General features: G+C 45.6%; 1 protein-coding gene across 1 annotated transcript in view; it reads left to right on the top strand.

Annotated features, from left to right (window-relative positions):
* The window catches only part of LOC119954509 (acyl-CoA-binding domain-containing protein 5-like), a 126,113-nt gene that overhangs the window by 89,357 nt on the left and 21,368 nt on the right, over nt 1–15,388 (top strand). The window contains 1 exon segment of the mRNA XM_038779800.1: nt 12,121–12,243. Within this exon segment, the coding sequence (XP_038635728.1) occupies nt 12,121–12,234 (114 nt within the window). The 3' untranslated portion in view covers nt 12,235–12,243.

Raw genomic sequence — 15,388 nt, 5'->3', positions numbered from 1 at the left:
AGTGCGTTTAGCCGGGTGTTTCCCGGCACCGGCAGTGCTGAGAATCACCCCGTTAGCGAATGGAACTCGGCTTCAGTTCGGGGCCTCGGGTGAGGAACGTCCCACCGAGGCCGGACTCAGTCAGGGTGCCTGGGTAGCATCATACCACTCCGACACGCCGGGACCCCCCACCCCTCTGGGTAGGTTGAGAATCCCAGCCAATATCTCTGCCTGTGTGTATATATTTATAACATTTAGATGATTACTTCTATACTTGTGTACTTTCTGTGCCTATTTATGAAACCTAATATGTTCGTGTTTTTTAAAATAACTTTAACCACCTGACCTACTTATTTTCAATAATTTTGAATTTTTGAGGTATTTTGTTTCTCACATCGAATACGTAATCACCATTCTTTTTCTCCCCCAAAATGTATTACTTCAAATTTACCACATTATATTGGATCCACCTTGTTGACACCTGGGGAGCACCACTTAAATATACACCCATGTCTACAACATTCTCCCCATCTATGTATTCAGTTACTTTTTCAACAAAAAGAGTATCGGAATTGTTAAACATGACTTTCCTTTAAAATATTCATGCTACCTGGCCTTGATTAACTCATGCATTTCTAAATTTTCAAAAAATGTATGCTTACTGTAAATCATAGTGTCCAAGTTGACCCGAGGTGTCTGAAGACCACACTTTTCCAGGCCCCTAAAAGTTGCGTTTTTGCATATGCCTGTTGTTTAAGTTGCCCCTCCTCCCCAGCCCTTTAAAGCCGTGACCTTCTATACTTGCATTGGCAGTCACCTTCAATGTTTCAAGCTGTTGAAGGTGCTTGGAAGTTTAAGATACAGCTACTCTTTGTATTGAACATTGATGACATTTCAAAATGATGACCATCTACAACCTTGCCAGCGATTCAATGTTATATTCAATGTATAAGTTGATCATCCACATTTCGAGGGATTTTCCAAGACTTCCAAAGGTCAATTTATACACCGACATAAGTATTTTCCCATAACTGATGTTAGACTAAACAGATCTATAATTTGTGTGATGGCTGAAGGTAAGGACTTCATACAACACCAGGTAGGCAGGATTAGGTATATTTACTCTACTCACAAATACTACAATTACACTACTCCTCACCCTGCTGGGTCACCGGAGCAGGACGGGGTTTATAGTCTCTGAGGTTCCTCCCAATTAGGGGGGAGATTCCTCACCCCCATCACCTGGGGAGTTCGAACTCCAAGGTGTTGGAGGGGAAACAAATGCAATAAAGGTTTTGACCCCTGAGGGGGTTGTAACAAATTACATGGTTTATCCTTCCATCCTTTCTTGAATTGAGGTATCAGGGGCGGAATTCTCCGCAAGGCCCGACGCCGTCGTGAAACCCGGAGAGGTTCACGACGGCGTCGGAGACCGCTCCTTGCCCCCTATTCTCCCGCCCTCCCCCGGGGGCTAGGAGGTCCGTGCCGTAAATCTCGGCCGCGGGGCCTTGTCGCTGGCGTCAATGCCTGGCGCGCCGAGAATGACGCGGACAGCGCGCATAATGACGTCAGCCGCGCATACGCAGGCTGGCCGACTCCAACACGCTCATGCGCGGCTAACGGCTGACGGCTCAAACCCGCGTATGCGCGGTTGCCATCTTCCCCTCCGATGCCCCGCAAGACGTGGCGGCTTGATCTCGCGGGGAGGCGGAGGGGAAAGAGTGCGTCCCTTTGAGACGCTGGCCTGACGATCGGTGGGCACCGATCGTGGGCCAGTCCCCTCCCGGGCACAGTCGTGGTGCTCACTCCCCTCTCCGTACCCCACAAGACACAAAACAGCTTTTGGCACCATGTTCACGCCGGCAGCGACAAGGCGTGGTTGCCGCCGACGTGAACCGGTCGGGAACGGCAGGCCGCTCGACCCATCCGGGTCGGAGAATTGCGGGTCGCCGTTAAAAACGGCGGCCCACGATTCTCCGAGCGGCGTGTCGCAAAACGCGACACGCCATTTTGGGGGGGTGGGAGAATCGCGGGGGGTACCAGAGCGGCCCTCCCGCGATTCTCCCACCCGGCGTGGGAGCGGAGAATTGCGCCTCAGGTGTGCTACCCTCTGTCCCCTGGAAAATAATTTGCATTTCTAAGGAAGTTTGAAAGCTGGGGCTTTGCTAACTGCCCTCTGGCTTTCCACAAAAACAGAAGCTAAACAGTTGGAGTCATACCTGGCACAAAGAAAGATGGTTGTGGTGGTTGGAGGCCAATCATCTCAGCTCCAGGACATCACTGCAGGCGTTCCTCAGGGTAGTGTCCTAGGCCCAACAATCTTCAGTTGCTTCATCAAAGTCCTCCCTTCCAATGTAAGGTCAAAAGTGGGGATGTTTGCCTCAGCGCCATTCGTGACACCTCAGAAAATGAAGCAGTCCATAAGCAGCAAGACCTGGACAATATCCAGGCTTGGGCTGACAAGTGGCAAGTTACATTCGCGCCATACAGGTGTCAGGCAATGACTATCTCCTACAAGAATGGATCTAACCATCGCCCCCTTGACATTCAATGGCATTGCCATCGCTGAATCCCCCACAATCAACATCCATGGGGTTACCATTGATCAGAAGCTGAATTGTACTAGCCATATTAATACTGTGGCTACCAGAACAGGTCAGAGGCTAGGAACTCACCTCCTGACCCCCATAGCCTGTCCGCCATCTACAAGGCACATGTCAGGAGTGTAATGCATTACTCTCCAATGGCCTGGATGAGTGCAGCTCCAACACCATTCAGGACAAAGCAGCCCACCTGATTGCTCCTTCTTCCACAAACATTCAAACCCTCCACCACCGACGAACAGTGACAGCCGTGTATACCATCTACAAGACGCACTGCAGTAACTTACCAAGGTTCCTCAGACAGCACCTTCCAAACCCACAACCACTACCATCTAGAAGTACAAGAGCAGCAGATACCTGGGAACCCCACCACCTGGAGGTTCCCTCCAAGTCACTCACCACCCTGACTTGGAAATATATCAGTGTTCCTTCATTGTCGCTGAGGAAACATCCTGGAACTCCCTCCCTAACAGCACAGCGGGTGTACCTACACCTCAAGGGCTGCAGCGGTTCAAGAAGGCAACTTGCCACCATCTTCTGAAGACCAACTAGGGATGGGCAATAAATGCTGCCCTAGCCAGCGAAGCCCACATCCCGTAAATGATTTATTTTTTAAATCTAAAAATGTAGTATCCAGTGTTCTGTCCATCCTAAATTCTACTAACTGTTTCATTACCAATCCCTTTTCTGTAGCTATCCTTAACAATCACTCAATATTCCGTTGTAATTCATATACTGCTCACTTCTGCCAGAACTTTCCCTTCTTCAGTCCAATATTGGGATTTTTTCAATGTTCATCATCTCTTTTTGTTTTTAACATTGAACCTAACTATATTACAGTAATAATAACAATAATAACCTTTTATTGTCACAAGTATGAAGTTACTGTGAAAAGCCCCTAGCCGCCACATTCCGGCACCTGTTCGGGTAAGCTGGTACGGCAATTGAACCCGCTCTGCTGGCGTTGTTCTGCATCACAAACCAGCTATCTAGCCCACTGAGCTGAACCAGCCCTCAGTTGCTTTTTCCCAATTGTACCTACTGTCCTGACAATAACTCTTTTATTCCCCAGTACCATGTCAAAAATATTTCTTTCCGATCTAGGAAGCAGTCTTGGATGCATTCCAGAAAGCATTCCCTAATTTAACCATATGTATTATTTTTAATCCAAACTATCTTGAGAGAGCGAACTCATCCAGTGTTATTAAGAATAGGAACCAGTTGGCATGAGTTTATGTTGAACTGTTATTTGTTTAGGCGCATCAATTTGTGCAGGTTTGTGCAAGCATTTACTCTGAATTTCAGAGCTTTTCATAAAGTTAAAGTAAACACATGAAACAGGAATTTAAAGAAAGCCTTCCTGCTCTGGAAGGCTGAAAGCCTTTTTGCATTGCAAACCAATCTAATTTGCCCACAAGAGGGATCTGTTGCACCAGCTGAAATGTCAAGTATTTGAGCTGGGCCAAGTAGCTTTCTAAGGCATGTTACTTTCCAAAGTGGAAACTAACGGCCTTCCTGAAATTTTACACAAATAAAACTCATAAAATTAAAGGACTTTACCAGCCACCACAAATTGTCATCCCTTCCCTGGGTGTTCCATTTGACACGAGTAGCTTCAACACGTAGAGAACATTGACTTGAGAAAGGAAAACTTTTTTTTACACAGTGCCGTACCACACTTCTCAGAAATGTTCACGCACAGTGCCTGAGAACCTGAGCGATTGTGGTAGGCCTGTGTTATTAATTAAAATTGCTATCGTCCCAGAGAACAATAGGCTGCTCTGCTCTTTGTGAGAGAGCTGATTTAACCTAAGGGTCACCACCTCAGGCGAGGGGCAAGGTTGAGAAGGCGGAGCCTTTATGGATAACCTCAGGGAATGGAACCCGCCCTAATAGCGTCTCTCCACATCACTAAGCAGCCGTCCAGCCAACTTAGCTGGACAATCCTCTCCCACCTCACCAACCCCTGTCCTGCATGTCTTACTAAAAAGCCTGCTGCAATAGCTGCAGTTCCATACAACTCTCAAAAGATGTTTCCTTGGAGAACGTTACCCTCAAATTGTGCTTCATGAAGGGAGGCAAATAATCTAATGCTGCTCACTTCAAGCTTCTTCTCCGATGAAATTTGAATTTGCTATTTCATAAAATCCTATATTCTCTTTCTAAATCTGAAGTTATTACCCAAAAAAGAGAACTGCAATCAAACTGATTTCATCTGGCTGTCTTAGTGAACCTCAGGTACTAGGAGTCAACCAGAAAAATTCAACTCCGCTATCCTGATACTTCATCCTTGGCTTTCACCTAACAAAGTTTTGAAATTTGATGCACAACACACTACGTTTTTCTTCTTTTATCGAATTTTCAGTCATTTACATTCGAATGCATACTTTATAAAATTATTGTAGTTGAATTTGTTTATAAGTCACCTGTTAGATGTCAAGGGTTTTGACCTATTACACTGATAAAATCAGCCAATCCTTGCCTTGAGAGAAAAAAATGCTGAATCAGAACAAAATAGAATGTGGAAATTGCCGAACAAGGTAAAAGCTCATTGTGTAGGCAATAATATATTGACATGGATAGAGGATTGTCTAACTAACAGAAATCAAGATAAATGGGTCATTTTCAGGTTGGCAAACTACAGTTAGTGGGGTGCAACAGAGATCAGTTTTGAGGCCTCAACTATTGTAATCAATATCAATGACTTGGATGAGGGACAAGGTATATTGCAGTCAAATTTGTTGACAACACAAAGATAGATGGAAATGCAGTGTGTTACGAGGACACAAGGGACTGTATATTACAGGGGTATGGGAGAACATGCAAACTGTTTGCCCCGCATGCCAATGTAGTTGAGAGTGGGATTCCGCCCCTCAGTGGGAGGGGGTTTTACCCTCAAGAGCTGCCAGTCAGTCTGATTGTATGGCACCTTCAGCAGCCCCTGTAGTGCCAGAGCTCAGTAATGGACGTTGCCGGGATTACAGGAAGAAACACGCAGAAGGTGATGGCTGCCAAAGAAAAGTAAGACCCAGGGTTTTAGGTTGGGGAGGAATCCTAATTCCCAAGGAGGAGGGAGAGGGGTCTGGGAGGCTGGGCTTTGGGGGGCAGGTGACATGGAAGGATGAGGGTGACAGCTTTGAGTGGTACCCCCAATGCATGAAGGCCACCTACTGAAAGAGATGCCCCTCCCTGCCCCTTCTCCTCCTGTCCTTTTTCATATAGTACTTTAAAAATTACCTGTCCACTCCTACCTGCCTTCTCGTGCCAGCTATATCGCAGCATGGGCATCATTAACCAGCATATTATTTATTTAGAAATGGCAGGTTCGGCCCCCACCAACCTAACATATCATGGTGGTCAGCTTGGAATGGGCATGAAAGTGATGGGCTACCCATCCAACTTGTTTAATGTGCCTCCAGGCTGAGTCGGACAGACCCCCCCCCCCCCCCCCCCCCATCAAAAATGTGCCCAGAGAAATAGAGAAGTTAAGTGAGTGGGCTTCAATTTGGCAGATGGAGGATAATGTGCAAAAATGTGAGGCTGTCCACTTTGATAGAAAAAATCGAAAAACAGAATATTATTTAAATTGAGAGGGACTGCAGAATGCTGGGGTACAGAGGAAGCTGGGCGTCGTCGTTAAAGATTCACTAAAGCATGCATGTAAAACAAATTAGAAAGGCAAATGCAATGTTGGCCTTTATTTCAGGGATGGAGTATAAGTGTAATCTTGCTACAACTGTAGCAAAACGTTTTTTTATTTAAGGAGGGATATACGCGCGTTGGAGGCAGTTCTAAGAAGCTTCACTGGGTTGATTCCTGGGATGAAGCATTTGAATTATGAGGAAAGGTTGCACATGTTGGGCCTATATTCATTGGAGTGTAAAAGAATGAGAAGTGAGTTTATTAATACACACAAAATTCTGAGAGGGTAGATGCTGAGAGAGTGTTTCACTTGTGGGGGATTCTATAACTTGGGAACACAGTTTCAGAACAATGAGTCTCCCATTTAAGACGGAGGTGAGGAGGAATTTCCTACGGGGGACGTTGATCTTTGGAATTCTCTATCTTAGAGAGCAATGAAGGTTGAGTTGTTCAATATATTCTAGGCTGAGTTGGACAGATTTTTATTGCTCCATAAGGGAGTCAAGTGTTATGGGAGAAGACAGGAAAATGGAGTTGAGGCTACAATTAAATATTCTATGATCTTATTGGATGGCAGAGTAGGCTCAAAGGGTCCTGCTCCCACTCCTATTTTAAGGTTTGCTTATTATAACAGTGCTCTCCTCTCCCCATCTTCCATACTCATATTACACTACAGGCTGTTGGCTCAGCCTTGAACGGGTCTGTACATGATTCACAAAGATTTTCATAGCCTTCGTCATAGCTCTAAATGTAGCTAGCCCCAATCCTTGTTGACATTGTCAGTGGTTCAGTGCGGCACGGTGGTTAGCACTGTTGCCTCACAGCTCCAGGGACCCGGGTTCAATTCTGGCCTCAGATGACTTGTCTGTGTGGAGTTTGCACTTTCTCCCCGTGTCTGCGTGGGTTTCCTCCGGCTGCTCCGGTTTCCTCCCACAGTCCAAAGATGTGCAGGTTAGGTGAGTTGACCATGCTAAATTGCCCCTTATTGTCCAAAAGGTTAGCTGGGGTTACGGGGGTAGGATAGTGTTGTGGGCTTAAGTAGCCTGCTCTTTCCAAGGGACAGTGCGGACTCAATGTGCCGAATGGCCTCCTTCTGCACTGGGATTCTATGATTCTACGGGTCTCTCTTCTCGGACACATCCCGTCCACCTCACTATTATCTGCCCCTCCTCAAAAAAATATTAACCCATTTGCTTTCTCCAACTACAGCCCAATTTTCAATCTGCTTTACCTCCCTCTAACGGTCTCAAATGTGTTATAATCTCCCAGCTCCGTGACCTCAAACTTCATTGATGAAATCCTCCTTCTTAACAGCATTAAAATGTCCTAGCCACAGTTATAAATAATTATTTTGTAACTGTGTCCATAGTGTATCAGTCATCTCCCAATCTTCTACATTATCTTCAGCACCACCTCCTCTTCCTCAGCAGTCATCCACAGTTTCACATTTATATTCATGACTGCTACCTCTAGCTCTCCCTCTCTCTCTTGACTTCTTGGTACCTTTGTGCTGTACAACATCCACTTTTGGATTAGTTAAACCTTCCTCTAGATCAACGGCAGGAAAGAGCAATAAAAGACTTTCTTTTATGTGCCACTTTTCATGGCTTCATAAATGCTTTATAACCGATGACATTCTTTTGAATTTACTATTGTAATGTAGAAAAGATGGTTGTTCTAGTCAATGGATGCCTGTTGACCAGAAAACCAAGGAGACCTTCCCTGCCTTTCAAAATAATGTCCGAGGATGTTTTAGGTCCCCCTTAGAGGGCGGACTGGGTCTTGGTTTGACGTCTCACCTGAAGTACAGCACCTCTGATAGTGTGGCACTTGCTCAGAATTGCACTGGAGTGTCAGCCTAGATTTTGTACTCACTTTTCTGCTTTGTACTTGAACACACAATCTTCTGCCTTGGAAGCAGAAGTGTTACCAAGTGTGCCATGGTTGACACTACTGAAGACATTGGGTGGAATTTTCCAGCCCCCATCTGCCGGCAGGATTTTCCAGTCCCACCGTAGTCAATGGACCTTTGAGGGGCTCGTCACATCTCCTGCCCACCCCAGCCACAACGGGAATGTGGGCAAGGAACTGGGAGACCAAAGCATGTTTGAGAATGTTGGAGCAGAAAAATATAAATATCAGAAGTAAACCCATCGCCAATCTTCCTACCTGGGAAATTTTTTGAACGGGCCTCAATTTAACCAGTGTTCCTCCTGAAATTGAAGAAATGTCATTCATGCATACAAATCAGGGTCCCATGGCATAGTTTCGATCTTGATGTCACATTGGTTGTTATCTATGTTTGTTAGGGTACCGGACCGGATCCCAATTTCTGTTAAGACACCAGATGAGAAACCCCAAACAATTTGCAATTTGTAAAACTGTGAGGAAAGAATACTTTACCCCAGAGTGATGATTCTGACCAATGTGCATTTTTAATGTTAAAATAAACTTTAATTTAAACATAGTATTAACCACATTAACATCAAAGAAATAATTTTACAATTAACAGTGACGCAGTACTTAAATAAAAGGAAAAACTTTAAGTCTCCATCTACACCTGCCACTATATATATTCCAATAAAGCAACCCAATACTGTTCAAAATCCACTCATAAATAAAGTTAGCAATCAGGGTCTCTTGCTGTTCTCTGTGCCGACCTTTGGAGAGAGACCCTTTCAGGAACAATCGGAAAATCCTTCTGCCTTGTCAGACTCAAATTCTAAAAATAAACTGGCAAAACCACAGACAGACCTGCCTCCTCCCATTAATTACATCACCTGTATCCCACTAAGATGTCCCATGATCTGCTTAGCTAGGGCTAAACATTATCCCTCATTAATTATCTGCACCCCAGGGAACTGTCACAAACATAAACAATATTCCAATAGCCATCAATATGTAAATAAGTAAATGGTTAGAATCAATGATTATCTCACGTTTATGACATCATAATTACAGCCTTATCAGACATATTTGCTGTGTCTTTGAACCCAGGGTTTTTAATGGAATTACTACAGTCACATAGTTTATTTACCTTTCCACGTTTTCTTCTCTACTCTAGAAAATAATAGAGGAATGTTTTGTTCTTTATGATCCCATGGGAATTTGCAACATTCTGATAAGTGCTGAAGTGACTACATCAAGTGTGAGCTTGAAAAATGATCATGAATTGAATATTCAATCCTGGAGAGACATCAGCACCCAGTCCTGATGCTCAAAACGTACCTTTCCTATCACTGAATGATGATCAGCAGCAAGAACAACAGGCAGTAATTTTTCACCACCATAGTTGAGATTAGCTAACTCAACACTGCATTGAGTTTATTCCTGAGGCATTCCTCATCTCTATGCTCTTTGCCGTGGCACTTGGGTCTATCCACTGAAATAGCTAGAAGTCCATCACAATGGCTTCTCTGCCATTCAGTACATTTGTGGCTGATCTTCTGCCTTCACTTCATCTCCTGCCTGCTCCCTGCAACCCTCGATTCCCAGAGAGATTATGGTAAATAAGTAATAAGTAATAAATACCTGACCGTCAAAACTGACTTGCCATCACGTGTTTGTTGGTAGACACTGAAAGGTTGTTTTACCCCCAGCTGGTGAACCTAAAACACAGGGGTGCAGCCTCATTATAAGGGATGGATCATTTAGGACTGAGATGAAGAGATTTCTTGTCTCAGAAAGTTGTGAATCTTTGGAATGTCTACCCCAGAAGGTTACGGTTGTCCCATTGTTGAATATATTCAAGATTGATAGATTCCTGATCGTGTTACGGACACCTGGTCAGCTCTCAGCAGCGGCTACGATTCTGGACCAGAGCTGCAACTTATTGCGTTTTTAAGGTGGTGTGGAAAAATCAGTTCATTCTAGGAGTGATGATATCAGAAATAAGACTTGGTTATTTTATAAACAAACTTTATTAAAACAAAAGAAAAGAAAACAATATTAAAACTTCTAAACTTCGACCCTAACAATAACAGATTACATGTAGTTTCCTAACCTTAACATACTCATTCCCATTAAACAGCACTTTAAATGAACATGCAGCTCTCACTTACACAAACAGCAATTTTTCTTCTGTTAGGTAAATTACTTCAGAACCATTTTCCAAAGCCTGCCTCAGTGACAGCTTTCATGGCCTCACTCGGTTGCTTTCCAAAGCCTTCTCCCTGTGCCTCTTCCAAAATAAATTTTCTCTCTTTCTCTCTCTCCATCTCTCTATGCTCCCATATCATGCTATTGATATACAAATAACCTCCCATTGATGGAGAAAGAGACTGCCAGACTCTGTAATGGGCTAATAGCTGGTCAGAAAGGAGTGTCCCAAAGAAAATGAATTTCGAGTGACTCAACCTTGCTGAATAATAATAACCTAAGTAGGCTTACATTAACACCGCAATGAAGTTACTGTTAAAAGCCCCTAGCCGCCGCATTCCGCTGCCTGTTTGGATACATAAATATAAATAACCTTAATTGTCACAAGGAGCCTTACATTTACACTGAAATGAAGTTACTGTGAAAAGCTCCTAGTCGCCACATTCTGGCATCTGTTCAGGTACACAGAGGGAGAATTCAGAATTCTCAGCTGGTACGGGAATTGAACCTGTTCTGCATCACAAACCAGCTGTCTAACCCACTGAGTTAAACCAGCCCATGCGAGAGAGAATTCAGAATGTCCAAATTACCTAATAGCATGTCATTTGAGACTTGTGGGAGGAAACCGGTGCACCCAAAGGAAACCCACGCAGACACGGAAAGAACGTGCAGACTCCTCACAGTGGCGCAAACTGGGAATCGAACCTGGGACCCTGGTGCTGTGAAGCAACAATGCTAACAACTAATACCGTGCCGCCCATAGACCATCCTGCGTACGCCCACTAATGAGTTTTAAGTCTGAATGGGACAACGAAAGGTATGGCAGGTGTGGGTGTAGCCCTCTGACTCTGTGCTAGCATTTTTTTTCCCTCAGTCTGTTTAACCCCTAAATTGCCTGCTACATCTTTGATCTAATTTCTGGACCCAATTTCCTAATATCCCTCTCGCATAACAATCTCTCTGGGAATCGAGGGTTGCAGGGAGCAGGCAGGAGATGAAGTGAAGGCAGAAGATCAGCCACGAATGTACTGAATGGCAGAGAAGTCTCGATGGGCCAAATGGTCTACTCCTCCTATTTCCTATGTTCAATCGTCACATATTGGCAAGTGGGTTTGATGTTAGTCACCTTTGATGACAAACCATTGATCTAAATAGCTCCATGGCGAGGCTTCCATTCTTCCTTATTCCTTATCAAATGTACTTTTTAATCTTTGCTCTTTGATCAGTGGCTTTGTTTCCATTGTACACTGAATTATCACGGTCAAATTGCAGTTGGTCTACTTCAATTAACTGCAGGCCATCTAATCCATGTTCCTAGTTCAATTGATGGTGTATGTTTGGGACTGTTTGCTATTCTGCTACTTTTTATTGTACTTTGTGCTGCTTATGTTAGGGGCAGCGTGGTAGCACAGTGGTTAGCAGGTTTGATTCCCGGCTTGGGTCACTGTCTGTGCGGAGTCTGCACGTTCTCCCCGTGTCTGCGTGGGTTTCCTCCGGGTGCTCCAGTTTCCTCCCACAGTCCAAAAATGTGCGGGTTAGGTGGATTGGCGATGACCAAATTGCCCTTAGTGTCCAAAAAGGGTAAGTGGGGTTACGGGGATAGGGTGGGGGCACGGGCTTCAGTAGGGTGCTCTTTCCAAGGGCCAGTGCAAAACCGATGGGCCGAATGGCCTCCTTCTATGATTCTTACTTATGAATTAATTTGCATGCAATTTGGTAATCGTTATATTCTTATGATAAATCATCTGTCAGAGCTGACCCATTCCTGGAATGAGAATGGACTCTGTTTGTCCCGCAGAGAACTTCCAGGTGGCGGCTTGGTCCATCAGGGCGGACGTTGCTGTTTCTAGTAGTGTGGCCTTTCATTGCTCAGTGGATAGTGTACGTTGTTCTGCGCAGAAAAAGGAGCTGAAAAACTGTGGTAAGTGTTTATCCCCTTCTGGTATCAGCTTCTGTACAGTTCATTTGACCCATATGGGTTGTTTTATGTCTGCTCATTGTATTGCATTACAGCATTATGTTTTTAGGAAGTGTCAGTTCACACAAAGTGTTGGTCCCACACAGAATTGGTCCCACCCAGAAATGCCTGAAGTCTCCATTATTTGGTACAGGAATTCAGAGCCTCGGTGGTGGTGGTGGTTGGGGGGGGGGGGGGGGGGGGTTTGTCTGAGGAAGTATTAGTGCTGCACAACTGTTTTATTTTAATCAAAGACATCTTTCCCAAAATAACCCTAACGCGCTGGGAAAAGAAACTTGCCCGCCAGTTCCCTTTAAGAGTTGAGGTACTATTTGTTTATAGTCGTCGGTCTCCCTTGTCCGTGTTATGAGGACCTCGGGCTGTTGTTGCCAAATTCCAGCCGCAGCCTTAGCCACACCCACATGGTTCTGACAGCTCCAAATGGAAATAAATGCAATAAAGCTTGAATTACTCAGCAACTAAAGAGATTGTTTGTGAAGTGAATATTACTTTGCGGCGGGCAGCTCATTGCTGTGTTTTTGAAAAACTTCCAAAGAGCTATTTGGCCCAGTGAGTTTGACTCAGCCTAAACAGCTGAGTAAACCCCACCCCCCACTCCCTAACCCCCACCCCCTACCCACCAAACCTCATGCCATCATGTGTTTTGGAAAGCTCTTATTACAAATGCAGAAAAAAGAATGGCTCCTCTAAAGTTACAAACGGAGGTCACTTTGTTACTTTTTGTGGAATTGCATCTCATTTGAGCTTATTTCTGAATAATATTTACTTTGGAGCCTGTTGTGAGTTCAGTGGCTTCCTTTCGATGCTTTAACAATTGTGAAGGTAGATGGAGGGTGAGAAATATGAGTAAATATGGGCGGCATTGTGGTATATCTGATTTAAAAAGCTTTTTGTCTTGCATCCGCCAGGACATTTGGCAAGACTAGCAGTGTTCTTCGAAGTGTCCTGATGAGTGTAAGATGAAAAACTTTGATGTCTCTTTTTTTCAGCAAAATTCTTGTTCGACCAAACAACTGTCATACTATTTGCAAGAACTTTGAATTCTGACTCAGCCACCTATGGAAATGGCAGTGAAATAAGGAGCTTCTTGTTTTTGACCTGGCCACAGCTTCTAATAAAGTGTAATTGTACTCTTACCCTTATCCTGCTGTAAATTTGCATGGTTCATGGTGAGAAGGCGAATGTACATATTTTAAAAATTATTTTATTCAAGGCATTTTCACATATACAAAAAAAAAGCAGAAGAACCACAGAACAATACAATAAACAACCGCACCCCACCTGCTCCCCTGACACTGAGCCCATCTCACGTCCCGCCTACCCCATTTTAACCCCCTTACCCCCACCCATGCGGACCCCTCAAACCTCCTTAAAGAAATCAATGAATGGTTTCTATTTCTGGGTGAACCCCTCTGCCGGCCCCCTCAAAGCGAACTTGACCTTCTCCAGCCTCAGGAATTATGCCAGGTCGCTCATCGGCACACCCGCTTTCAGCAGCTCCGAGTCCCGCCACCGGAGCAAAATCCATCTCCGGGCTATCAGGGAGGCAAAGGCCAAAACATCGGCCTCTCTCACCCCCTGGACTCTTGGGTTTTCTGAGACCCCGAATATTGCCACCTCTGGACTCAGAACCACCTCCACACCCAGCACCTCGGACATCACGTCCGAGAACCCCTTCAATCCTGGCACGCCCAGAACATGTGGATGTGATTCCCGGGCCCCCATGCGCACTGCCCACACCTATCCTCTACCCCACAAAGAACCTACTCATCCTCGCCACTGTCATCTGAGCCCTATGCACCACCTTTAACTGGAAAAGCCTTAACGTCGCACATGACAAGGACGCGTTTAACCTCTGGAAGGCCTCCACCCATGTCTCGGCCCCCACCTCCCCTCCCAGCTCATCCTCCGATTTGCGCTTAATAACCCCAACCAGGGCTCTCTCGCACTCCATCAACTCCTTATCGACATCTGACACCTTCCCCTCCCCTGTTTCATCCTTCGACAGAACTTTGTCCTGCAACCCCAGGGTCGGCAGCCCAGGCAAGGACGGCACCTCTCGCCTTACAAAGTCCCGCACCTGCAGGTACCTAAATCCATTCCCCATGGGCAACCTATACACTTCCTCCAGGTCCTCCAAACCTGCAAATTAGCAGCACAGTAGCATAGTGGGTAGCACTATGGCTTCACAGCGCCAGGGTCCTAGGTTCGATTCCCGTCTTGGGTCACTGTCTGTGCGGAGTCTGCACGTTCTCCCCGTGTTTGCGTGAGTTTCCTCAGGATGCTCCGATTTCCTCCCACAGTCCAAAGATGTGTAGGGTTAGGTGGATTGGCTGTGCTAATTTGCCCTTAGTGTCCAAAAAAGGTTAGGTGGGGTTACGGGGGCGGGGATAGGGTGGCGGTGTGGGCTTTGGTGGGGTACTTTTTCCAAGGGCCTATGCAGACTCGATGGGCCGAATGGCCTCCTTCTGCACAGTAAATTCTGTGAAATTCGCCCCCTATATAACCAAAGCGCTCAATCCCTGCCTGCCGCCAGCCCCTAAACCTCGCATCCAACCCCTCCGGTGCAAACCTACGGTTATTATGGATCGGCATGCATACCTAAGGCACCTTCCAGCCGCAGATGCTGGCTCCACTGCCCCCCACACCCTTCATGCCGACACCACCACTGGGGTCACAGAGTACCTGGCTGGCGAGAATAAACTGCCCACACAAACCCAGAGATCAGCAAATTGACTTTTGTAAAAACTGACTTGGGGACAAAGTTCTGAAATACAAAGAAAAACCATGGCAGCAACATCATTTTCACTTTCTCCACCCACCTTGCCAGCGACAGCAGCAGCACATCCCACCTCTTAAAGTCCCCCTTCATCTGCTCCACCAACTCAGCCATGTTCAGTTTGTGCAACTGTGCCCAACTCTGCGCCACCTGGATACCCAAATACCCGAAAGACGCCCCCACCACCCAGAACGGCAACTCCCCTCCCCTCTTTTCCTACCCTCCAGCCTCTATTGGGAACACCTCGCTATTTCCTGAAAAACCCCAGCAGCTTCAGCAGGTACAGCAACTCAAACGCCTTCTCCGCGT

This window comes from Scyliorhinus canicula, chromosome 19, assembly GCF_902713615.1.
Source record: "Scyliorhinus canicula chromosome 19, sScyCan1.1, whole genome shotgun sequence".
Classification (NCBI taxonomy): Eukaryota; Metazoa; Chordata; class Chondrichthyes; order Carcharhiniformes; family Scyliorhinidae; genus Scyliorhinus; species Scyliorhinus canicula.
This window is presented reverse-complemented; position numbering and strand designations above follow the sequence as displayed.